The 25,743-nt window shown below is 47.2% G+C and overlaps 1 protein-coding gene across 4 annotated transcripts in view; it reads right to left on the bottom strand.

Moving 5' to 3' along the window:
* The window catches only part of SMURF1 (SMAD specific E3 ubiquitin protein ligase 1), a 108,262-nt gene that overhangs the window by 16,197 nt on the left and 66,322 nt on the right, over positions 1-25,743 (bottom strand). For 3 of the 4 annotated variants that reach the window (XM_045993426.1, XM_045993427.1, XM_045993428.1), the window contains exons 2-11: positions 15,539-15,577; positions 13,851-13,959; positions 12,246-12,379; positions 12,024-12,089; positions 10,716-10,791; positions 8,832-9,073; positions 8,041-8,125; positions 6,286-6,432; positions 5,335-5,533; positions 3,252-3,355 (exon numbers count right to left, since the gene is read on the bottom strand). In XM_045993426.1, coding sequence (XP_045849382.1) covers positions 3,252-3,355; positions 5,335-5,533; positions 6,286-6,432; positions 8,041-8,125; positions 8,832-9,073; positions 10,716-10,791; positions 12,024-12,089; positions 12,246-12,379; positions 13,851-13,959; positions 15,539-15,577 — 1,201 coding nt within the window. The remainder of the gene's footprint in view (positions 1-3,251; positions 3,356-5,334; positions 5,534-6,285; positions 6,433-8,040; positions 8,126-8,831; positions 9,074-10,715; positions 10,792-12,023; positions 12,090-12,245; positions 12,380-13,850; positions 13,960-15,538; positions 15,578-25,743) is intronic. The other variant, XM_045993429.1, reaches the window with a different exon arrangement.

Below are 25,743 nucleotides of genomic sequence, written 5' to 3'. Positions count from 1 at the left end.
AATACCATAAAAAGATAAAAACGTGCCAGACAGTGCCGCTGGGGACAACAGTACAGAGGTTCCTCCCAAAATTAAAGATAGGAACACCGTGTGATCCAGTAATTTCACTACTGGGTATTTACCCAAAGAAAATGAAGACACTAATTCAAAGTCTTACACGCTCCTCTGCTTATTTACAACAGCATTATTTACAATAGCATTATTGTAGCAGCGTTATTTACAATAGCCAAGATATAGAAGCAAGCTCAGTGCCCACGGACAGACGAACGGGGAAAGCTGTGATGTACGTACGTGAGGGGATGTGAATCCGAAAAAAGGATGGGATCTCGTGACCACACGGACGGACCCAGAGGGTATGATGCCGAGTGAACTCAGACACAAATACCGTGTGATTTCACTTATACGTGGAATCCAAAAAAATACAGCAAACCAAAGGCACAAAGCAGCAACAGACCCGTAAAGACGGGGAACGGATGCATGGTTGCCGGAGATGAGGGGCCAGGGGTGGGGCACGAAATGGTGCAGGGGGAGGGAGGTGCGGGAATGAGGCCGTCACGGGGAGGAGAGGCGCAGCCTCGGGTCACGGTCAGTGGCGTGGGGAGCACTCGCCGTACAGTGACAGGTGGCGGCCACACTTGTGGTGAGCAGAGCCCAGTGTTTGAGCAACGCCGAGCCGCACGCCGGAAATGAAGGTCACGTGTGTCAAGTACACGGCAATAAAGCAGCTGAGAGACAAGCAGGTAAAAATGACCATTCCGAGCCACCACTCCTGTTCGCGTGAGGAGGGTCCAGCACCGAGTAAGGGGCCCATCAGCAAGAGTGGAGCAAGGAAAGGGAGAGGAGGAAACCGCGAGCAGGAAAAAGCCGTGGCTTCAGCGGACCCGTCGAGAACAGAACAGCCCCCGAGCGCACGGGCCGCGCAGGCCGGGGGAACAGGGGGATCTCGGGGCTGGGGTAAGGACTCTCACACTTACCCTGTGAGCAGACCCCAGAGAACGGAGGGAACGAGCTATGTGACACCTCGGGACACTCTAGGCAAAGGCCTGAGGCAGGCCACGGAGAGAGCGGGGCAGCCAGAGCGGGGAGGCCGTGGGGCAGGCCTGGGGGCACCTGGGGGTGTTGGCTGGGAGCCTGGGGCCAGGGGAGGATGGGCAGAGCTTCCAGAAAGCTGGTGGTGGCCCATGCAGGAGAGTGAGACACCGGGGGCGGGGGGGCTGGCAAGGGGAGCAGCCACCACGCGTTCAGGAGTGAGGACAAGAGCCCGAGTGGGCAGCCGGGGAGCCAGAGGGGCCACGGGTGGTCTGGGCAGGGTTCTTTGCTGAGGACCGACTACAGGTGGATGGGCTCTGGGAGGTGACCAGGGAGGGGCTGGGAGCAGGCTGGGCACGGAGGAAGGAGAAACAAGAAGCTAGTATGAGGGGCCATCAGAGATTTGGGACCATTAGGCTCAGGAGGCTTTATAAATCCCTAAGAAGAGCCCAGGGCGAACAGGTGTGGTGCCGAGGGGACTGAGCAGGGGGGTACAGTGGGGTACAGGTGCAGGGACTCCCGGACGAAGCTGGGGGCTGCCAATGCTCCGGGGTGAGGACCGACAGGGGACTGCCAGGAGGCAAATGAAGAGAGAGTGGTGGCCCGGAACGCAGTGGAAAAAGAGCTTTGAGGACAGGGAGGGACCGACAACACCAGCTGCTGCTGACAGACCAGGGGAGGTGAAGGCCGCGGAGTCGCCGCGGAGTCGCCGCGGAGTCACCGCGGGGTCTTCGGAGATGCAGGCCAGGGGAGACGTCGACACAAGGAGCTTCAGAGGGCAGAAAGGTGTGCCGGGGAGGGAGGGAGGGGGTGTGGAGAGGAAGCGAGAGATGTGGAGATGGGGCCGGGAACGGGCACGACCCTTGCGAGGGGCTCTGCTGCAAGGAGGGCAGAGAAGGGGTCAGTGACCGAGGGCAGAGCAGTTGCTCCTGGAATTCCTCCTTGTTTTCTTTTTACTTTGCTCTCTTTGCCTTTAGTGCCTCCTTAAAGCATGCACAGGAAGGGATACAGTGTCCGGCAAAGGTCTGGTGTCCCCAAGGTGTGGAGAGGCCAGCGGTGTGGACGGTATCGTCCTCTGGCCTCCCGCCCCCACTCAGCAGAGGCTCGGCAGCCCCAGGATGGGCTTGTCAGAGTCAAGGTTTTGCCGCACGTGTGCAACAAGCGGAAGAGGAGAAGGGAGTGATGACGGTGGATGACGCCGCCGGAAGGAAGGACGGGAAGTAGGCAGAGAAACAGAAAAACGGCAGTACACTCTGGAGGATGCGCGGGCCTAAATTACTCTGGTGACGGAGGGACTAAAATCGTTGTCATCAGTGACAACGGGTGCTGAAAGACAGGACAGCAATGCCTTCAAAGGTCTGAATGAAAATTATTTTCTTGGGGACACCTGGGAGGCTCAGTCAGTTAAGCCTCTGCCTTCGGCTCAGGTCATGATCCCAGGGTCCTGGGATCGAGTCCCGCATCGGGCTCCCTGCTCCGTGGGGAGTCTGCTTCTCCCTCTCTCTCTGCCTGCTGCTCCCCCTACTTGTGCTCTGTGTCAAATAAAATCTTTTTTTTTAAAAAAAGGAAGAAAAGACATTATTCTGAGGTACAGAGACAATGAAAGAAGATCTCCAAACGACGACAGCACAAACCACTGGGCCCTCAGCACAGGCATTACCCAGCCCATCTGCGTCTGCGACCACACGTCGCGAATGTCTGAACTCGGCCAGTTTAGTGACATAAAATTACCCAGTAGAAAAGGGAGTTAAAAGCGCAAAAAAGGCAGTTGTCTCAAAGGTGTAAAGACGTAGGATGGGAAATAGCAGTTTTTCATTCTTCTATTTGTAAGACCACTTGCATGAATGATTTTCGACCGTCGCATCATTCTGCAGAGTTCCTCTGACGCCAGCGCCCCACAGCCCTCTCGGGGGAAAAGCACGGCTAAGTGCCTCGCTCCCAGACTGGTTTCAAAAGCATGTCCCTCGTGTTTCAGGTCTGGAGCTCCCGGATGACGTAGGGGTGGGGAGGGGGGCTGAAAAGCTGAAATCCGTCTTTCCAAGAAGTAAATTCAGGGCAAAGGAGACGTGCGTTCTGGAGGCTGTGATACAGCCTCGATCCCAGGAGCGCTGAAGGCCATGCAGGGGTCCTGAGGCCCCAGGACAAGCGCCTCTGAAAAACCTCCCGTCCTGGGGGTGCCGAGCCCCGTGCAGCAGCAAGCGGGAATGCCCCCAGCTCCTCACCTTGCCACTCCACCATAATCCAGACCTTCCTCTCCCCGGAACTTCACCATCAGCCGCTTCTTCAGATCCTTTGGCCGCATCTTCATGATCTGGCGGTAAGACTCCTGCTCGGCAAAACGACAGTGTCAGAGAGAAGAACGGGTGGTATTGACAGTTACAGAAGGTGACAGGTTGTCGGTGATGGAGCCCCAGTCAGGGTGCGCATGCATCTAAATCCAAGTCTGAGCTGGTTCCATTCAGAGTGTGGATTTGGTGTCCCTGGTGTCCCGTATGCAGTGGCTCCTGTCCCCTGATCTCCCCGGGTCTCCCTCAGGAACAAGGCAGCCTGAGCCTGGTGACACCACACCAAAAGGACACACACACCCATTTTCAGCACAATTACTGAAGGCTTAAGAGCAAACATACATCCTCACTAGAGCCCACGCTCTCCAAATTAATTTTAACGTGGCCATACTAAGAACAACTTACATATTTTTGAGAAAGATTTGACTTACTCATTTGACAGAGAGAGAGAAAGCGTAAGTAGGGGGAGCAGCAGACAGAGGGAGAAGCTGATTCCCCGCAGAGCAGGGAGCCCAATGCAGGGCTCGATCCCAGGACCCTGGCATCATGACCCGAGCCGAAGGCAGACGCTCAACCAACTGAGCCCCACAGGCATCCCAACTTACATATTTTAACCAAAATGAAGACGTCCCTAGAGCATCTGAATAGTAAATGAATTCTGAGCCTGTTTTTATAACTGAGGTGAAGATCACAGGATTTCCAGAGTCAAAAAAGCAAAAAAAAAAAAAAAAGGTTTAAGTAAGACACGCACAGTAGCTTACCCAAAACACAGAGAACAGGTGGCCAGGCCAGCCTTCCCCCAGATTCAGTATTTTGAGTGGAACTAGCTGAATGCAGATGTTTTCAATGATAAGGCACTTGAGAATCTTTTCATGCTTTAAATTTAATGTAATTCAAGCTTCAACATCCCAAGAGGGAAAGAGGATGCTGAGTGGACATGCGCTGGCAGCAACGTGTCAGTAACTTGGCGATTTTCTCTCCCCAGCAACCATTCACGGACGGCTCAGTGGCCATTCTGGCCGAACCGTCCATTCGCTCAACACTGGCTGTGCACGGGCGTCGAGCCTGGCCCCGTGCGCTTCCTCAGTGCCCATCACCCCAAAGACGCCACTGGGCTCCCTACAGCCCCAGACCTCGCCCTCCGTGCCCCTCCCTCAGCCGCTGCAGCCCAGGGGGCACGTGAGTTCAGTTCTTCTCCAGTTTCCTCTGATGGCTTCTGCCTGTGATTCCCCTGGCAGGCCGGATATGGCCCGCACATCACTGACATTTGACCTTCCGATCACCTTCCTTGAGAAAAGGATCCTGTCTGCAAGAGCGTCCTGCCTGTTTAGCGGCCTTGACCCCACCAGAGAGCTCTATGAAGGACAGGACCCTTTTCAGGAACCACCTCATCGTCCCGTTTCCAGAAAACACGTTAAAAATATGGTGGCCACGTGACCACTAAGCTTCCCTGGGGAGGCGAAGCCACTGGGTGAAACTCAAGGCAGCAGAAGGGACGACTGGTTCTGAAGAAACCACGCAGACTGCGGGAATATGTCATCAGCGCAGACCACACGGGAGCACTGACAGGAATACTTAGTACTGGTTTCCACATAAACCTCTTTATTTTCACTTCAGAAGCTCTTGAGTTTTTTAACTCTTACCAAAGGAGAAAACAGCCTGTCTCTCTGTGGCCATTGGCCCTGAAAAAGCCCTGCAATTTGCTGAGTAATAAAATCAGAACCTGAAGGAGCGCCTGGGGGACTCAGTGGGTGAAGCGTCTGCCTTTGGCTCGGGTCGTGATTCCCAGGGTCCTGGGATCGAGCCCCACGCTGGGGGGGGGGGGGGTCCCTGCTCAGCGGGAAGCCTCCTTCCCTCTCTCTTCTCTGCTCCTGCTCTCTCTCTCTCTCTCTCAAATACATAAAATCTTAAAAAAAAAAATAAATCAAGACCTGAAACGCCACAGAGAAAGAAGAACTCACTGTCTATTTACAGGGTCAAACAGTCTATGCCTCACTGCCGGTCGCACTGAATTCCATACCTCAAATATTTCTTCTCTGGAGACTTCGATGCGGCAGTGACCGGCCTGGGGTTGCTGCAGGGAAAGCTCGTGTCTGAGGACCTTCAGCTTCTGGACTAAATCTCTTTCGTATCTCTGGGCGGGAAGCTCCTCGTCTTCCACAGAGCCCTCGCTGGGCAATGGCAGCGGCTGGCTGGGCTCCTTTAGCTGGCATTGGTGACTGGACAAGAACAGAAGCATCAAGGTCACTCCACAAGTAGAGGCCAAGGGAGCCGTAAGGAATGCCCCCCCGCACCGAGCAACCGGAGTCATTACCCAGAACTTCGACAAAAAATGTTCCCTCTGCTAACATAACCATGTTATTTCTAAGCCCCCTCATAAAATTCCAGTAAAATCAAGGACTAGGACTAGGAGAGGGATGGGGTGGCATTTGCCTTGGCCAGGTTTTGCCCCCAAGGGCAGCTGTCAACAAGAAGAGCCACGTGGGCTCTTACGTTCTGGAGGACACAACAAACCCGGGACCCTGAACATGGGATCCAAGGTAACTCCCAGTTCCAAGCTGTCCGGGAATGACAGGCACGGGAAAAGGCTCCGACAAGGAGCATTTCAGACTGGAGCAGCCCTTCCAGGTGGTGACGCGCGAGCACTAAGGAGAAGCTTCCTTTCGCTGTCCCTTGTTCTAAGGACCACGCACTCCCTCGGAGAGCCGCGTGTGGAAGCTTCGAGAACGGAGCTGTACCGAGTACAGACTGCCCTCTCGGTGAGTTTTATTGAGGCTGCCGGCAAGGAAAGGTGCCCACAATACAGCTCGCAGCTCACCTGAGAGTCTGAATCATGCGCTGTCTACAACTATTTATTGGATTTTACTTACGCTTACTCTCCACTAACAACGCAGTAGATAAGAGAATTGTTAGTAGAAAACATTAAATTATAAATGCAAGAGGTCAACAAAGATTTTATGAAAAGTCTTACTTCATGATGTGATGTAATCTTGGGTCTGTAAACTGGGTTGTTCGGTTATTATGATCTACAAAATATATTCTCCCCGAAACCGTACTTCGGACTTCCCAACCCGGTGGCAGTGGTCCAAGTTCATCACAATTCACACTGTTAAGGTCTCTACCAAAATGGAAGATAACAGAGAGGTTTGTCCATCTGTGTGTGGAGGCGGAAGACCGAAACTTCAGCGAGAGGTGCCAGAGGAGACCCCGATCGATGCGGCTGTGGTTCCGTTGCACTAAAAGGGGCGGTCACGTTGCTACTTACGCCAAAACTCCCACCAAGTCCAGGCCTGTGTGCTGCCGGTGGCGGCGACACCCGAGAGACAAAAACGGAGCCCTCAGAGCCTGCAGCCGTGATGGGGAACCTGGTCCACCCGGGGAACAGCATTTCTTACACTTAAGAGGGCCAAGAAGCAGGAAGTAGCTGACTGCTGGCGGAAAACTCTCTGAATTTACAAGCTAAATTAAATGCTCCAAGGTCACAGAGGTGTCTCCCCGAAAAGCTCTGAGAAGCCCAAGTTTAAAGCTCAAGGGGACATATTAACATGCCTTCGAAATCTCTCAGTTCTAAGGAGGTGTGCCCGGAAGCGGCATTCTCAGGCTTTAGTGGGCTCCATTCCGCAAGTGTTTCTGATCCCAGCCCCGTGGTTAGTGACTGCAATACAGTCCAGTCACGGTGGGGCACAACATCATTGACCAGGTCGCTTGTCTAATTAGTACAGTGGCTACTAAAGGGACACCTCATTCATTTACAGGTAATATTTCCATTCTAATTATAGATCCTGATTCTTAAATTCAACAGAGACTCAGAAAGTCAGCAACAGGAAGCTTGTTCTCAGAAGAAACGAATTATGAAAAGAAAGGAAACGAGCATTACTAAAAATGTTATTAGGTAGTAATGCTATTCTCAAACAAAACAAAACAAATTTTGAAAAGGAAAGCAAAACAAAGGAAAAAAAAAAAAAAGAAACTTAACTCCATTACGGGATGGGGGAAGGGCGGGGGTCTCTCTGACCTGGGCTCGGAGGTATGGCCTTGTAGAAGGAATTCGTATAGAAAAGCTTCATCTCCCCCAGGAATGGTCCCCAAGGGACTGAGGCAACAGGGACAGTAAGGTAGAAGAGAGAAAGGGTAATAGAGTCTTTGTATTTCCTCTGCAATGTTTTCTTATGGAAAATTTTCACCCCATACAACAGTAGAGAGAGACCATTAACGAATAACCCACTCCGACCATTACCAACTCATCATCCACCTGTTTCAAACAGGCCGCTACTGACTAACCCCCACCCCGCCCCAGCCCCAATTATTTGAAGCAAATCCCGGACATTCTACCATTCATCCATCGCTTATTTTTCGTTGAAAATGACAGCAACACGCCTTGAAGGGCTCATTGGATTTTCAAGCAAGAGCACATTTGATTTCATCTAGGGGTGAGGGTCTTTCTAGTTACGTGATCTGATTTCAAGATCCTGCTCTCTCGGGGACCCACTTGTGTGACAGCAGCAGCGACCCGGTTGCCGAGAGGAGTCTGAAGGGGGCAGCAGAGCTGGGACTCCAACCCAGAGCACCTGCGTCCAAACCCTGTGACTCCCCCTCTCAGCGCTGCCACACTTCTTCCAGCCCAAGGGGAGCCATCATTCAGCAGAGGGCCAGTGGGGAGGCGGGGGGAGTCCCCCCGAAACTACTGGAGAAAGGGCTCTGACCGTGCCCATTCTAGAAAACCCACCTTGGTATCCTGGGGTCGTGCCACGTGCTGACTCCAGTCTGTGTGTGCAAAAAGTAAACCTGGCCCTGCACCGTTGTTCTTTGTTCTGCACGAGAAACCAGAGGGGGCAGTTAGGGTCAATTCCAAGGACAGTTGTCAAAGCATCTTCCCGGCACAGAGCCTAAGCCTCCTCCCGGTTTTCTTTTGAATCACAGAGACACAGGGCAGCGGTGAGCTTCCGCCCGCCCTGCTCGCGTCACAAGCCCTGCGCGTACCGTCTGGGGGGGGGGGGGCTCACCCCTCTCCCACCTGCCGAAGCGCTGCTCCCCTTCCCCGGCCACGGCCGGCGAAGCACAGGACGCACAGCCACCTTGGCACCGCCCTCCCCGAGCCCAGCCAGCTCCGGCCACTCTCCTGTCCGCGACTACCTGCACATCTCCATTACATTCCTCCCGCCCTGGGGCGGTCAGAGGCGCCCTTCTTTCCCTCGTACCCGGCGCGGGCCTTCCCACGCTCACACCGCTGTGTGCTACACGAACCCATCCAGCCCACGCATCATCTTGTGGTTTTTTTTTTTTTTTTTTTTTTTTGGTCTCCACTTGCCTAAAACGTTCACACGATTGCTAAACCGGGAGAGCAGAGCAGTTGCTGACACACTCACGATTTATCACCACCTTCTTTACTCGTCTTTGTTCCGACACAGCCATCGTATGGCCCGGCTCTGCCAACGTGGGCAGCCGGGCACGGACTAGAGTCACAACAAAAGGAGCCGCGGCAGCCACTAAGAGAGATGGCGGGGCGGATTCTCTCACCGTAGCCTTCGGGCAGTTCTGGTGACTGGTGACCGTGGGGTCGGTTCTGAGGCGTCTGGAGAGAACTCCGGACCTCGGGATTTCGGAGTCGCTGCGCCTGGAGTCTCTGATCCTGACTCGGGGACTCCACGAACCTGCAGTCCCCTCCCCCGGCAGCAGCGGCGGTGCTGTCTGTGTAAGGGGCCGGCTCCTCCATGAAGCAGCTGAGTGGCCTCCCGGGCCCCGAGTCTTCATACACGGTTCTGGAAAGGAGAGCGGCACAGCGCGCATGGGGCCCCCGCCCGAGACAAGCGCCTAAAAACTGAGCCCCCACACCTGTTACTGGGCTTTCCCTCCACAGAGATGCCCCCAGCGCCCAGCTGAAGGAAATTCGTTCTGTCCTGTTGAGACAGACAGACTTCGGGCGCCTGGGGGGCTCAGTGGGTTGGAGCCTCTGCCTTCAGCTCAGGTCATGGTCCCAGGGTCCTGGGACAGAGCCCCACATCGGGCTCTCTGCTCAGCGGGGAGCCTGCTTCCCCCACCCCCCCGCCTGCCTCTCTGCCTACTTGTGATCTCCATCTGTCAAATAAATAAATAAATAGACGGACTTCTTCGTGAGCCACAAGCAGCCAAAGGGAGCCCTGCGGGAAGCACGACCGACGCCACATGCACGACACAGGCGCAGGGAGAGCTGAACGACCGAGAAACCCGACCTTGCGCTCTAAGGAGCTCGTGGAAGGGGATTTCATGTTTCTGGCTTTAAAATCAAATCCAAATACTCCACTTCCCTCGTGACTTTACTGTATAATAGAACTCGCGGTTATGTAAAGCACTGCACCGACTTAAAGTACTCTCCAGCATGCATCCCTACCTCCTGAACGATTCTGCAGACAGTTTACCTTAATAGGCTATTCCCCTCACAAGTAGTTTTTAGAAGCATCTTACACTGAAAACTTTCAAACATGCACAAATTGAGAGACTGCCTCCACAGCCCGCCCCCGCCAGCCCCCCGAACTCATCATCCAGCTGCGCCAACGGCCAGCTCCCAGCTACTGCTCTCCGCTAGATTATCCTGAAACCAATCCCAGAGTGTTTCCGTTTCATCCTTAAATATCTCAGCATATAATCTCGAGAAGATAAGGACTTCTTCCATGATCATAAATGAAAAAAGGGCATTGATTTTTTTTAATATCAAACACCAGTGTCCAAATTTCTCCAGTCAGTCGGCTCAGGATCTAACAGAGGTCCCCAAACTGCATATAGTAGTTAGGGCTCTTAAATCTCTTTTATTATTAATTTTTAGATTCTCTTCCTCTTGTGATACAGCTGTCCAAGACGGAGCGGTCCGCCACACTCTCCGGAGCGCCCCCTCTGGACACTGCTCAGTGCCGGGACGGCTCCTTCCTCCGGGTGGATTTCCAAGAGCTGTGTTAATGTCAGATTACCTCTCTTTGGTGGTATTTTAGCAACTATTAATGATTGCTGCCCAGCTCCGTGAAGGCACTGGGCATCACAAAACTAGGACAGTGATCAAAGAATTTTTAAAGTTTTGTTTTGGTTTTTTTAAGTGTTTCACAGCTTTTTTTTTTGCTCAGCGTCATGTCGAGAATTTTTAATATATTCGATGTGTTCCCATCTGCTGTAGTTGTATTTCTTACTGATGCTCAAACTCCCATCTCTGGCCAGTGAAAACCTCTTGGAATTGGATCCCGAGGAACCTTGCGGGCACGACCCCACTCATCTGTACAGCTTCCTTTATAAACAGGGAAACCCGACCCGGCCTGTGACCCAAAGTCCTTTCCTGCATGCCACACGCTCAGCACCCAGGTGTGAAGGCTACAGTCAGGGACCAAGAGAGCCCAGGGCAGCAGAGATGCGAGCGGGCATGGCCACGGGGATACGTACCCTTCGTTCTCTAGCAGTCCCCTGCAGTCCACCACAGAGCCTCCAGTGCTTATCCTGTCTCGTGTCTGTAAACTGACTAAAACAGAGAAGAACGTGTTGCATTAGAAGCCAGCGGCACTCATACAACCGTCACACAGTGAACCACTGCGAACGTGTAACTTCCGTACGCTATCACTACACAAAGCGAGGCACGTGTACGCACAGAAACGTATCTACTGCCAGGCTCTCCGGTATGAAGCACTGACTCCGCGAGCTGCCTGCAACAGTCCTGGGAAATGCGGAGAAGGGGGTGCTGCGTTTTCGCCCGCCCCATAAAAGATAACAGATTCGCAACAGTCGCTTCCTCTAAGTCACCTCATTTCTAAGGAAGATCTTTAATGAGGACACAGAGAGCGCTTCCAGGATCTGCGACGTCTAGATGAATTTAAATTATTTATCCTCTATCCCTACTGTGAACAGCAAAGACACGTATAACGTTGCTTCTAGGTATTCGTTTTTCCCCCTGGCACACCACTCCATGGAGAAAAAGAAATCACAAACGGAAAAGCATTAAGTGAGAACTTTCTCATTATGACAGTTTTCAGGATGCGTAACCCACTGTTCATTTATTTTGAGTCAAGTCTCTTCAAAGACAGTGCCCGAAAGATGTGGGGTCCTAACTCACTCGGGTGTGCTGCTGAACGGCTGGGTTTTCTCCACCTCCTTGCAATGCACACAGTCCACGTGGGAATTACCCTAGAACGCTAATAAAATGAGGTGGATGACAGAACAAGCCACGTGACAGGGAAAGCGCTTCCAACGGGATACCTCTCGGCAACACAACTTTAGCACATCCCATTTTTCTCCCTCCTCCACACTTCAGTCCTAACTCTATAAAATCCCTATTCCGTGGACGTCTTCCGAAGTCATCCTCGCTTTGTACACACACACAGTAGGTCTTCCTGAAGAAACCAGCTCTCGGCCCTCGCATGTGTGGCCACCTTTCTTATCATGTGCCCTTGGAAGAGACACTGACAAATTAATCGTCCATGAATGAGGTGCTTCAAATGATATTTGAAATTCTGACCTGAAATCTTGCTGGAGCCTCGTCATGGTACTCAACTTGGGATGACGGGATGAAGGGAATTAGATACAATAAGAAAACCACACAAGATGAACGTTTTTAGTGCTGAAAAGATGGCCCCAGATGTGGCCTGTCCTTTGACATCTGTCACCGCTATCACTGCCTGCGTGTGCTTTCTCGGTGAGGAAGCGCCGAATGTGAAAATCTGTAAAAGCATCTCTTTATACAGATGAGAAAGTTCTTACCCACTATTTGGCCACGAACTGCATCAGTATCTGAGGGATTTAGTTTGCATAGATCCAAACGCTGGTCTGCAAACAAACAATTCAAAACTTAACCCAGGGAAATGTTAACTAGGGAGGAAGGCAGGAATTGTGTATTTCAGTATTCAAAAGAAAAAAAAAAAAAAGATGCCTCATAAGCCTTCTTCGGTTGTATGGAGAGGCAGAAAAGCATTTGGTTCTTACATCCGGTATCTTTTAACCGGCTGATGGCGTTGGAGAGCAGCCGCACGCAGCCCAGAAAGCCAGCCCCCTGCTTCTTGTGGATTTTCTTGTGGTTCCACACGCTGATGGTTATAGAATCCGTTTTCCCGACATACCTGAAAACGTGCAAACTCCTGTTTAATTGTCTTTCTGAGTTAGGACAGCCCACTGAGATCTCATCCGACTGACTTGTTCATACAAAAGAGCCCTTAACACGATGGGGGCCCTCTGGTCCACACCTACCGGGCACTCAATAAATATATATCGACTCACTTCGATGGTCTGGGAACAGGCCTCCAGCCAGTTATAGAAGAAGCAAATGGACATAACTACATCGTAACGATAATCTGAGGACAGAGACTCGCTATATCTGCACAGCCCCGAAGGACAACTGCAGGATTCATAAATTCCCACCAATTAGGCTTCACTGCAGAATACCATGTTGCACCAAGGGGCCTTAGAAACCCAAAGATCCACCCGAGGCACACTACAGAGCCCTAACACAGACATTACACTCCAGCTACTGCCCGTGCAAATCAACCACAGAGGGCAGCTTTCGGGACAAGGAGTGACCACCACTCTCCAAGCCACTTGGGATTCTTGAGTGTAATTGCAATGAGTCTTGGAATCCAGTTACTAAACATCCCACCCAAACTCAGTGCAATCCGTATCATACGAAACTAAGAATCACTCCACATTCCGTCGATGAAAATTTCTCACAGGGACACAAAAACGGAGGTGGATATAAAACAGTGGTTTTCAAAGTGCAATCCATCTTAGGAACGAAGGTAAGAAATTCGCTGATGGTTGCATAGGCTGAGAGACATTCAACCATGCCAAACGATATTTTCTCTTGTAGAAAATCTACTTGTACTAAGAAGTGGGATTTTAAAGGATGGAAATATACATAACACGTTTGCATAATAAATATGAATAATAATGCATTTTTAAAAAGATTTTATTTGTAAATAATCTCTACACCCAGCGTGGGGCTCAAACTCACAATCCCGAGTTCCATGCTCCACAGACTCAGCCAGTCAGACGTGCCCAAAATAATACATTAATTAATTAATAATGTCTGCCGTTGGCTCAGGTCATGATCCCAGGGTCCAGGGATCAAGGCTTGCATTGGGCTCCCTGCTCGGAGGGAGCCTGCTTCTCCCTCTACCCTTCTTCCCTGCTCATGATCTCTCTTGTTCTCTTTCAAATAAATAAATAAATAAAATCTTCTTAAAAATAAATAAAGCTCTACAACCAAGTTTAGACTTTCACTGGAAAAGATAAAAAAACAAAAAAGAAGAGCATACAGAGCACCTGAACTATGGCCCGTATTTTTCCTGTTAACATGGCCAGGAGATAGAATAGTTTGAAAACCAGTTACAGAAGCAAACCATAAAAATCCATGAAAATGTCAAACACAAGAACTTCCAGGTATATGGATTCTAAAATTAGGCAGAATGTATCCATTTGGGCATCCAGTAAGAAAGTAGTAAATCATTTTTATCTTTATTATTAAATCCTTCTCTTAAAAGCTATATACCTACTTTCCTGGGGCTCCCCAAACGGCTTATATAATATTTGACTCACAGATCGTAGTGCTGGTTCCATTTAGGGTCCAACGTGTTTTTCACAGTGTCCGTTGAGTGGCACTGCCCAGATCCGTCCACCACAATCTTTGCAAAGGGATCGGGGAGTCCTAGAGGAGAGGGGACAGCCACACCTAGATGAGACTACAGATCCATCCACGGGACACAGAACACAGTCTTACAGGCTGCGGAAAGCTTCGAGATCATCTAATTCGGTGAAGATTACCCTGCTGCATTTTACTCTCTAATTTAGGGTTAGTTTGATGAGCAAAATAAGTTCTTGCTAGTTAACTTCCTAAGAAAGGCAACTCAGTATGACAGCGCTCTCAGAGCTTTAGAGGCTAAAAAACCAATTAAAAAAAAAAAAGATTTAAATTCTAATTTTCATTTCTTTTTTTTTTTTTTAAAGATTTTATTTATTTATTTGACAGAGAGAGAGATCACAAGTAGGCAGAGAGGCAGGCAGAGAGAGAGGAGGAAGCAGGCTCCCCGCGGAGCAGAGAGCCCGATGCGGGGCTCGATCCCGGACCCTGAGATCATGACCTGAGCCGAAGGCAGCGGCTTAATCCACTGAGCCACCCAGGCGACCCGTAATTTTCATTTCTGATGATCACTAAGCAGGCTAATTAGCGGGAAGAAAAGGGGTCTGTAGTTAATTGTATTTCAACTCTCTAAAAAATAACCTAAAAATCTTGTTTACTGATCTTTGTCCAGTTTATCCATGGACACAAGTGTTCACCAAGTCTTAATCAGGAAGGTTCCTAAAGGCTGGTGTGTGAATCACACAGATTTACACGATGCGAGAGGTGGCACAGGCTGGGGCTTTAAAGATACACCTGGGCGGGATGCCTGGGTGGCTCAGTGGGTTAAGCCGCTGCCTTCGGCTCAGGTCATGATCCCGGGGTCCTGGGATCGAGTCCCGCATCCGGCTCCTTGCTCGGCGGGGAGCCTGCCTCTCTGCCTGCTTGTGTGCTTTCTCTCTCTCTTTCTGACAAATAAATAAATAAATAAAATCTTTAAAAAAAAAAAAAAAAGATACACCTGGGTGGGGGCCACTACTCCCAGGCTTCCCAGCTCCTTAAATAAAGCCTGTAAGCCTCAGTTTAAAGTGTGAATAATAGCACTTAAGAGCTGAGCAGCGCTCTTGTGAGAATCAGAAAGAGTGAAAAATTTCATGTTGCAAGCACCTACTCTATAGAATTTTTTTAAGTGAAGGGGTAATTTCTTCCCGCAGAAAAGGATCACCATTCTTTCGCACTCTCACTTTTTTTTATACTTCCTTTCATCGTGAGGCTTTCAAAACGTGATTTAATTTCTAAAATTTGACTAACAATTTGACTCGAACCCAGCTATTTTGTAGAACAAGTGTCTCGTGTGTATTTGAGCTGAGAACCCTTCATCCAGCAGAAAGCAATGCACTGATGGGCGGAAAGACAGAAAACAGGGTGCGGCCGGAACAGGGAATGAGAGAGACCGTTTTTCTGCCATGAGTTATTAACTCCGTGCCTCGCAGCTAAGCAGCCTTTGCATTGTAGTCAACTTGGAAATGAAGTTAGTCAAACCACGGATCTATTCGGCAAAGGGCAGAACTCTTCCGGGGAATAAACCCAGGAGTTTTTACAAAGTTGATATTGCAAAAACAGGTGAGGAATATTCACATTGTTAAGAGCACAAAAGGTATATACTTACTGAAGAAATCTTTCTTTGCAAGGTTCTTGGCACATAATACTGAAAACAAACAGAAATCTCGGTTACCATTTATGGAGAAGATGTTCACCAGCAGTTGCTATGGACTGGCTTGTACTGCCCGAACCCCGAAATGGCCCCCAATTCATGTCACAGCCCTAAGCCCAATGTGACGGCCTTTGGAGGTGGGACCTTCAGGAGGTGCTCAGGTTTAGAGGAGGTCACCGGGGGGGGGGGGGGGGGGGGGGGGAGGGGAGGGGGCTCATGGTGGGATTAGTGCCCCGACAAGAAGAGACCCCAGAGCTTGCTCTCGCTCTCCTCTCCATGAGAGGATGCAGCTAGATGGTGGCCGTCTCATTGCCCCAAGAGGGCTCTCACCAAGACCCACATAGGCCAGCACCTTGATTTTAGGCTTTTCCAGCCTCCGGAACGGGAAATAGATGTCGTTTAAGCCATATCGTCTATGCTATTTTGTTAGAGCAGCACAAATGACTGAGAGACATAAGTCTACATTTGCAATGGGGAAAAAAAAATCTAGAACTTACCTTTGCCAATGATTATCTTTCAAGTTTAGTACCATGCTAAACAAAAAACCTGACAAGCAACTAGAAAGTATTTTCTCCTCCAATTGGAAATCAACCGTAACAAATATGTTTTAATTTAAACTTTAAATGTTAAACATACAGAGATAAATTTATCAATATCCTCTTAGAACTGCACAGAATCACACGAACGCCAATTCAAATTAAGACCTACAATATCTACTTTACAGCTCCTGCTGACAGCAACAAAAGGAACTGCATTTTGGACATTCGGAGAAATAACACAATTTCGTGAATGCTAGATAATAGAAAGCAAGGGAGACAGAAAATATGATAGAAAAAATATGATAGAAAATAGGAGACTACCATCAAGTGTTGTGAAACATAAATGAAAAAAATGCGTATTAAGAATTTAGCACAATGGGGTGCCTGGGTGGCTCCATGGGTTAAAGCCTCTGCCTTCAGCTCGGGTCATGATCCCAGGGTCCTGGGATCGAGTCCCGCATCTGGTTCTCTGCTCAGCGGGGAGCCTGCTTCCTCCTCTCTCTCTCTCTCTCTCTCTGCCTGCCTCTCTGCCTACTTGTCATCTCTGTTTGTCAAATAAATAAATAAAATCTTAGGAAAAAAAAAAAGAATTTAGCACAGGGGTGCGTGGGTGGCTCAGTCAGTTAAGCGTCCGACTCTTGGTTTCAGCTCAGGTCATCATCTCAGGGTCGTGAGATCGAGCCTGGTGAGGGGCTCCAGGCTAAGGGCAGAGATTCTTTCTCCCTTCTCCCTCTGCCCCTCCTACTCTCTCTCTCTCTCTCTCTCAAATAAATAAATAAATCTGAAAAAAATTTAGCACAATGTTGGCACATAAAGAGAATACAATAAATGCTGTTATCATTATTTTAAATGACAAGGCGTCATCAATTACTGTGAAAAAATTTTGTTGCCAGCTGTTTCGTGATCAAAGCTACCACTGCAAGGGAAAACACACCAATGTCACTTTTCCAGCACTCCACAAATTTTGCCAGTTTTTAAGAATACAGTGCTTTGCTATGAACATATCATTTTTATGTATATTCATATATATTGTTCCATCAAGTTTTCACTCGGCATACTTCTATATCACAGCCTTATGGGAGATCATTCCTATACTATACAATTCATCTAAAGCATATAATTCAATGAGTTTTTGTATATTCACAGGTTGCGTAAGCCCCACAATCGATTTTAGAACATTTTCCTCATCCCCCGGAAGAGATTCCATACCCATTAGCTATGACTCCTCACCCTCCTCCTAGCCGACCTCTAATCTACTGTATGTTTCCACGGAGTTGCCTTCTGGACAGGTCACAGAAACAATCACACCGTATGTGGCGTTTTGTGACCGGCTTCTTCCACTGTGCGTGTTCTGTAAGTTCACCCATGTTGTAGCGTTAATCAGTACTTCGCTCCCCTCCGCAACTGAGTGATACCCTATTGTACGGACAGACTGCATTTTCTTTATCCATTCATCAGCTCAGAGACATCTGGGTTGTTTCCAGTTTCTGGCTATTGGGAGTGATCCCATACAAGCTGTGATGCAGACCTAGATTTTATTTCTCTTGTTGGGAATCTCTGAGGCATTACGTCTAACATTTTGAGCAAGTGCCCGGCTGTTCCCCATAGCACTGGCACTATTTCATCATCCCACCAGCAGCGTCTGAGGGCTCCGACTTCTCCACACCCTAATACTTGTTATTGTCTGTCTCTGTGGTTCTTCATCTCTGTGGTTTTAATTTGCACTTCTCTGATGACTCATGACTTGGGAGCATCTTTTCTTGTGCTTAGTAGCAATTGGTAAATCTTCTTTGGAGAAATTTCTCTTTAAACTTTTTTGCCCATTTTTTAATTGGGTGACTTGCCTTTTTCTGTCAGAATTCTTTATTCTAAATATATAGATATCTATAGAGAAGCTAACCTTATCAGATATAGGCTTTGCAAATATTCTCCCATTCTGGGGGTGTTCACCTTCTTGATGGTGTTTTTTTTTTAAAGATTTTGTTTATTTATTTGACAGAGAGACCACGAGTAGGCAGAGCAAGAGGCAGAGGGAGAGGAAGAAGCAGGCTCCCCATGGAGCAGGGAGCCTGACGTGGGGCTGTATCCCAGGATCCTGAAATCATGACCTGAGCCGAAGGCAGAGGCTTAACCAAGCCTAAGTATTTTAATCTTCTGGGTATTATTGCAAATGGAATTGTTTCCTTAATTACATTTTCAGATGATTCTAGTGTACAGAAATACAACTGATTTTTGTACATTCAACTTGTATCTTATAACTTTGCTGAACTCATTGATTAGCTCTAATGCTCGATTATTTTGAATTTTCTGTATGAAGATCATACCATCTGCAGATACGGTTTTACTTCTTCCTTTCCAATCTGGATGCTTTTTAAAAATTTCTCATGCCTAACTGCCCAATACGAGACTGAATAGCAGGGGCGGGCACTCGTCTTGGTCCTGCCCTTAGGGGGAAAGCATCAGACTTTCGACCACTGAGTATGATGTTATTAGCTGGGGGGGGGGGAGGGGGGGGGGTTCGTAGATTCGCTATATTTGGCTTGGGAAGTTTCCTTCTGTTCCTAGTTTGTTGAGTGTTTTTATCATGAAGTGCCGTTAGCTTTTGTCAAATACTTTTTCTGCATCACTAAGATGATCATTTAGTGTTTGTCTTGTATCCATTGGTATGATACAGTACATTGATTCCCAGATGGTAAACCAACCCTGCATTCGGAGATAAATTCTACTTCGTTATGGCACATAATCCTTTTACATGCTGCATTTAGTTTGTTAGTAATTTATCAAAATTTTTTGGTCTATATTCATAACGGATATTGGTCTATAGTTTTTTTTAACCAGGGTGATACTGACTTCATAAAACAGGTTGAGAAGTGTTCACTCTTAGTTCTTTTTTTAAGTGAAGAAATGGTATTGATTTTTCTTTAACATTTAATAGAATTTGCCAGGAAGCCATATAGGCCTGAGCTTTACCTTGCGGAAAGTGGTTTCAATTACGAATCCAATCTTTTCACTTTTTACATGTCTACTCAGATTTTTCATTTCTTCTTGAATCAGCTTTGGTAGTTTGTGTCTTTCCAGAATTCTGTCAATTTCACTTTGGTTATCAATTTGTTGGCATACAGGTGTTTACGGTATCCCCTGATAACCCTTTTTATTTCTATACAGTCAGTAGTAATATTTTCTCTTCATTATAATCTTTATGCCCTTCCTTCCCAAGGGATGGACATGGACACACACACACTTTGTCTTTCTTTGGTCTCCTTCGTGGCTAGATCATAATTTATTACAACTCCTGCTGTTTTGTGTCCATAATTACAAAAGTAACACTTACAAAAAATGAAAACTTGGAAATGTGTAAGTAGAAAATTCATGACCCTGAAATCTCGTCATTAAATCTCCTTAAGATTCTCCTCACTATTTTCACATGCTTATTATTCCCATTGAACTTTTGAATCATTTTGAGCAAGTTAAAAAAAATTACTTAATAAAATAAATTTGAGGGGACTTATCTCTTTACAATACTGAGTACTCACATTCTTGAATGTAGTACATTGATCCATTTATTAAATTCTTCAATGCTCTTAAGGGAGGTTTTAAAGTATTTCATAAAAGTTTCCCACATTTTTAGCTGGGTTTATGCTTCAGTGATTTTTGGTAATATTGGGAATGGGAGTGTTCCTTTCACTGCATTTTCTGTTCTTTGGATATAGGAAAGCTATTGATTTCCTGACATTCATTTAAAAGCAGCCATCTTTTCCACCTCCCTTCAGATGGATCTGCGGATGTTGTCTCCTTCAACTTCTTTTTTCTCTCCCGCAGTTGCAGTGTCTCAAAGGCTCTCACGTCGAGCTCAGATGTCCAACACTAAAGCTGAAATCTCCCCCCTCTGCCTGAAAAGCTGGTCCTCTCCCAGGACCCATTACTTCAGATGTCAGCTGCTACACCCGTCAGCTGCACAAGCCAGAAATCTCCGTGTCATGCTTCTAATTCTCCATCTCTCTCGAGCGTCTTGACTTCTCACCAACTCCACCCTTGTTCAAGTCCCCAACATCAGCCATCCCCTAGTAACCTTTTCAAAATTTCAATCTCCCGCCTCCTTCCACACTGGCTTCCCATTGCAAAACTCCAGTCCTGTCATGCTCTAACCCCGACAATCTACCTCACCTCTTCGGCCTCAAACATTATCCCGAGCTCCCGGCCCTTGTTTTTCTAAGGTGCTGGTGCTGGGCTGCTTTTGACTGGAAGGATTCTGCTCACATCTCAAAAAAGACGCATCTTTGTTCATATTTACAAAACTAGCGATGTTTTAATTTAAGGCTCATTCCAGTGGAATCTGATTACCTCATAAAGTGGAGAAAGTCTCAATGGCATCAGCAAAGGCAATTTGCCTCCCTTTTGTGTTAAAACCATTTAGGGCCATACTGAATCTGGTTCAATTAAAGGAATTAGGATTTCTCCCACTAGAATAATAGTGTGATCTTGTGCACTCCAGGAGGTAAAATGATAAACTGTAATTTAGCGCAGCCTAAAATCCCACTCCATCCGGAGCCGCCAGTTCTGAATGAGCTTCTGAGGGCACAACAATGAACAGAAAACGAAGTCTATTTCCCTCAGCGTAGACCACTGCCTGGTTGCTTTGACTCCAACTCTCGGGTCCCCCTCTACTCTGGACACATCATGTCTCTACATCCCGTGATTTCCTAATCACATGCCAGAATTTCCCATGTTGGGGATAAGGGACAGCGAATTACCTGTTGCTCACTTGGCATCTGAAAATACATCGAAGTGCTAACTTGAGGTAGATTCAGTTAGTAAGACAACCTCTTTACCAGGTTCTTGACAAAGACAGTTTCCCCAAAACACTATTATGGTTTCCTCCACCCCCCGGGGGACAAGCTGCAAAATGACACAAATTTTTATTATAATAATCAACTGAACAAAAGTTCTAATTTGTGTCATTAGGTCTGAACACCCCCCCCCCAAAAAAAAACCCACCCCCAAACACAATACACAACAGCCCCAGTGGAGCTCGGCTCCAGGGACTACAGGGACTACGGGAATGGCCTGCTCCTCTGCCTGCCACCCTGGGTCTCCACGACAGCAACACTAACACTACTCTTGTGACTTTAGAGGCTCAGAAGCCCTTTTATGTACGGTATTCTCTACCTCTCCTCCCAGAATTTGGCAAGCGGACGGACAAGGCAGGTGTCATTTTTTTTCCCCCACTTTCTTAGTGAAATTATGAAGATTCAGAAAAATGCAGCAGCCACCCCTCCCCATTCCAGCCCATCCCACGTGACGCTATCACAGCAATGGCATGGCCGTTACCACTTTAAAATTAAATCCTCTCCCACGGGGCGCCTGGGTGGCTCAGTGAGTTAAAGCCTCTGCCTTCGGCTCAGGTCATGATCTCAGGGTCCTGGGATTGAGCCCCGCATCGGGCTCCCTGCTCAGCAGGGAGCCTGCTTCCTATTCTCTCTCTGCCTGCCTCTCTGCCTACTTGTGATCTCTATCTGTCAAATAAATAAATAAAATCTTTTTTTAAAAAAATTAAATCCTCTCCTTGTCTGCTGCTTCGACACTGTTCCTCCCTTACAAGAGTGTCCACTGGAACAAGGAACTGTATCTTTTATATTCACCACTGTCTCGGGAACTTGGTGTGGTGCCTGGCACACAGAGGTTACTTTTTAAATGCTTGCTGAATAAATGAATTGGGTAATAACCTTTTCTTCTTCGTCGTCTTTTTTTTTTTTTTTTGAGAGACAGAGAGAGAGAATGTGAGCAGGGAGGGACAGAGAAAATCTTAAGCAGGCTCCACACAGAGCCCAACGTGGGACTCGATCTCACCAGCCTGAGATCACGACCCGAGCCAAAATCAAGAGTCAGACACTTAACCGACTGCGCCACCCAGGCGCCCCTTGTAATAACCTTTTCATTTCCCCCTGAACTCATCACTAGAACATGAACACCAAGAAGGCAGAGACGATCTTCCTGAACCATGACATCCCTGCCATGGAGCACAGGGCCTGGCGTAAGCGAAATGCTCAGGAAATGTTGGAAATGCTTGAAGGAACGGCTAAGCGAAGGAGACCCCTTGGCCAGCGCCATGTCCCCCCACCCCACCCCTGCTGCGCATGGCTGCCTCTGTCATGGGTGGGGGGTGTCCCGCGCCCTGGGGCTCTTCAGAACAAGTTCATGCTATTTCTTGAAGTATCATTAGGGACATCTGACTGACACCAAGGGAAAAAATATTCCCCTGAAATTTCAAGCCAGATGTAATATTTCAACAAGGGAGAAATTAAGTATATGTCAAAAAACCAGTAATAAGAACTGAGAGGGCGTTTGGAAATTTTCATTTGAACAAAAGCCCTCATTAACGAACAAAGTCATTTTTACATCTTAAGGAATGGTCTTCCGGGACTGATTAGGCCACTGCATTCCAAGAAGACACATAACATTGAATTTTTACATTTTAATTGTAAAGTGTTGCTTTTCGTGATACCCTGGATTTGCCTCTGCGGGATGAACCGGACGAAGACTCCTTCCTGTGGGAAGAATGACTCCAGCCAGCCTCACGGGCAGCAATTCCCAAAGCCACTGCTCGCTTCTGTTGGAGTTCTTCCCAAGCATCACGGGCTAGACAACGGCATCTCATCTAAAGCCTTGTCTACCTCCAGACCATGTTTCTGTCTTAAATCAGCCAAATGGAACATTTTTCAACCAGGAGAGTGGACCCAAGGCATCAATGGTCAGGGGACCTTAGAACACTGGAAAACCCAGGTTGTTATTAGAGAGCGTTCTATCTCAATAGTTAAGGTTCTACTCCAAAAGTAATCAATTCAGGTCATTATCAATGATGTCTCTCTACACAAGTTTTTCCTTTCAAATGTCCTCAGGTCAAGTGCCGTACACAATGACATTGATAACTCCAACACCTGAGCCCCCTGCGTCTACCGTCTCAGCTCCTGCAAAGCGCGTGGTGACTTGACTACTGGCAATCAAGGAGCACTTGACCTTCTAAAACCACTCTGGCAAGCGGACTATATCCCAGGCAACCATCTGACCAAAAACATTCGATGAAACCTATCCATGGAATCCCGGGGGACAGTTTGGGAGATGTGGAAACTTTGTCACGGCTTTGTGAAACTTTAAAAAATACAATCTAAGTCCCTCTAGTGTAAAGACAGCAGCTAAAATTTACTGAATGCTCACCAGGTAATGCGTACTATATTAAGTATCTGACAGGCACGACTGCATTTACTCAACACCACAATTCCATGGAGTAGTTATTGCCATTATATTCATTTTCCTGATGAGAAAGCTAAGGCTTTAAAAGATCACATGACTTCACCCCCCCACACACACACCCTGAGTCAGGCTAGTACATAAAAGCTGCTACTTCTGAGAGGTGAATCCATTTAACCTCTTAACAAATGTTTGGTGATCACCCCACGCCAGGTGGAGGCCTGTTCTAACGCTGAAGGTTCCATGAAGCACAAAACAAAACAAAATAAAAAAACCTGGGGCTTGCTGTCTGGTTGTTTCCTCAGGGTTTGACATTAAAGAAAAGTAAATTAAGATACACTTTTTTTTTTTTTTTTTGCTTAATAGCAATTGCTTAAAACTAACTTCTCAAGCATTCTTCCTAAGGTTGTAAAGTAAAATAAAACTCAACATTGTCAGGAAGGAAATAAACTTTAACCTCAAAAAGCTTGTCATTGAGTAAATGATATCTGATTGTCACTTAGAAGAAAAGGAATGAACTCTGTTAATAGGTGATAATCCAGGGCTAATTGGAGGAGAAACCTGCAGGTTTCCAAACATCCTCACCTACCAGGGCTCTGTCCTGATGAAGTCATTTTAAACAAGGTGATAACCACTGAGAGTGAGGGAAATTGAGGGATTTATTGGAAAGAAAGCTAGAAGTAAGCAAATTATAACCTGGTCATTGGAACAGACATAAAACAAAAAGGCAAGGAGGAAAAAAGTAAAAATTAACAAAAAATAGCAGGAGAAAGTTCTTTGAGCATCTTCTCTCCTTCAGTTACTAAGCTGACAAATGAAGCTTTATTAATTTGACGTACAGAAAGGTCAACAGAAAACCGAAAAGTAGGGGCGCCTGGGTGGCTCAGTGGTTTAAGCTGCTGCCTTCAGCTCAGGTCATGATCTCAGGGTCCTGGGATCGAGTCCCGCATCAGGCTCTCTGCTCGGCGGGGAGCCTGCTTCCTCCTCTCTCTCTCTCTGCCTGCCTCTCTCCCTACTTGTGATCTCTATCTGTCAAATAAATAAATAAATAAAAATCTTTAAAAAAAAAAAAGAAAACCGAAAAGTAAGCAGGGTAACACACTGCCAGTATCCCCATGCAAGGTTATAAAAAAAAAAAACCCATCATCTCCTAGAACAAAGCCCCTTATCATTTCTTTTCTACTTATCATTTTACAGCACCAAGCTCTTAAGCTCTGAAGTATTTAAGGGTATTATTTTGCATGATTTTATCATGAAATCTTTTATAATTACTTAGCTCATCATTATTTGCATGCATCACAGTATAAGTCAGGGCAAAATCATTATGCTCAACTTAGCTGAGAAAAATAGATGCTCAGGAGATTGAGCAACTTGCTCCAAGTGACCCAGCGAAGTCAGTGATGGAGACAAGAACTTGAGTCAGTTATGAATGAAAACCACTGAGTTCACTGAATTATGCTCCTTCATTAAGACAACTGAGTGTGAAGAAGAAAACAATCTGTTACAACATTAAAAATTTCAAATCAATGTGGCCAACACTGGATTCAAAAGATCATTTAAATAAGACCAAAAAATCAGGGGCAGCTGGGAGGCTCAGTCAGTTAAGTGTCCGACTCTTGTTTTTGGCTCACTCAGGTCGTGATCTTAGGGTCGTGAGATTGAGCCCCACATTGGGCTCCACACTGAGTGTGGAACCTGCTTATGATTCTCTCTCTCCCTCTGTCCCTGTCCCTACCCCACTCTTTCTCTCTCTCTCAAAAAAAAATTAATAATAATCATAATGACCCAGCAAGACCCTTAGGCACATAATCAACAGAAATGCACACATATACATATGTTCACCACAAAGAATGGTTATAACAGCAATTGGTGAAAGTCAAAGGCTGAGAACCAATGAGACACCCATCAATAATACAATGAATAAAGAAGTTGCAATATTCACAAAATGGAATATTATACAGCAGTGAGCAAACCAACCTACAACTACACACACACAACTACAACTACACACTATAACTATAAAATTAGGAAGGAATCTCATAAATTGAGATGAGACTGAATGAAAGATACAATCTACATTATACAAGGCCATTTATACAAAGCACAAAACCAGACAGAACGAATATATACTGCTGAAGTCAAGTGTGATTAACCTTTAACAGGGGACAAGACAGGGACTGGAAGGGATCATGAGGAAGGCATCCGGGGAACTGGCCAGACTATCTCCTGATCTGGGTGCTGACGACACCTGTGTTTAGTTTGTGAGAATTCAGTGAGCCACGCGCTTAAATATTTATAAATCAATCATAAAAATCAATGGAACAGAATAGAAAATCCAAATATAGACCCATAGGTCTGAGATCAATTGATCTGCAT

The sequence above is a fragment of the Meles meles genome, chromosome 21, assembly GCF_922984935.1.
Source record: "Meles meles chromosome 21, mMelMel3.1 paternal haplotype, whole genome shotgun sequence".
Taxonomy (NCBI): Eukaryota; Metazoa; Chordata; class Mammalia; order Carnivora; family Mustelidae; genus Meles; species Meles meles.
The sequence above is the reverse complement of the archived record's forward strand: the minus strand, read 5'-3'. Positions and strand labels throughout refer to the sequence as shown.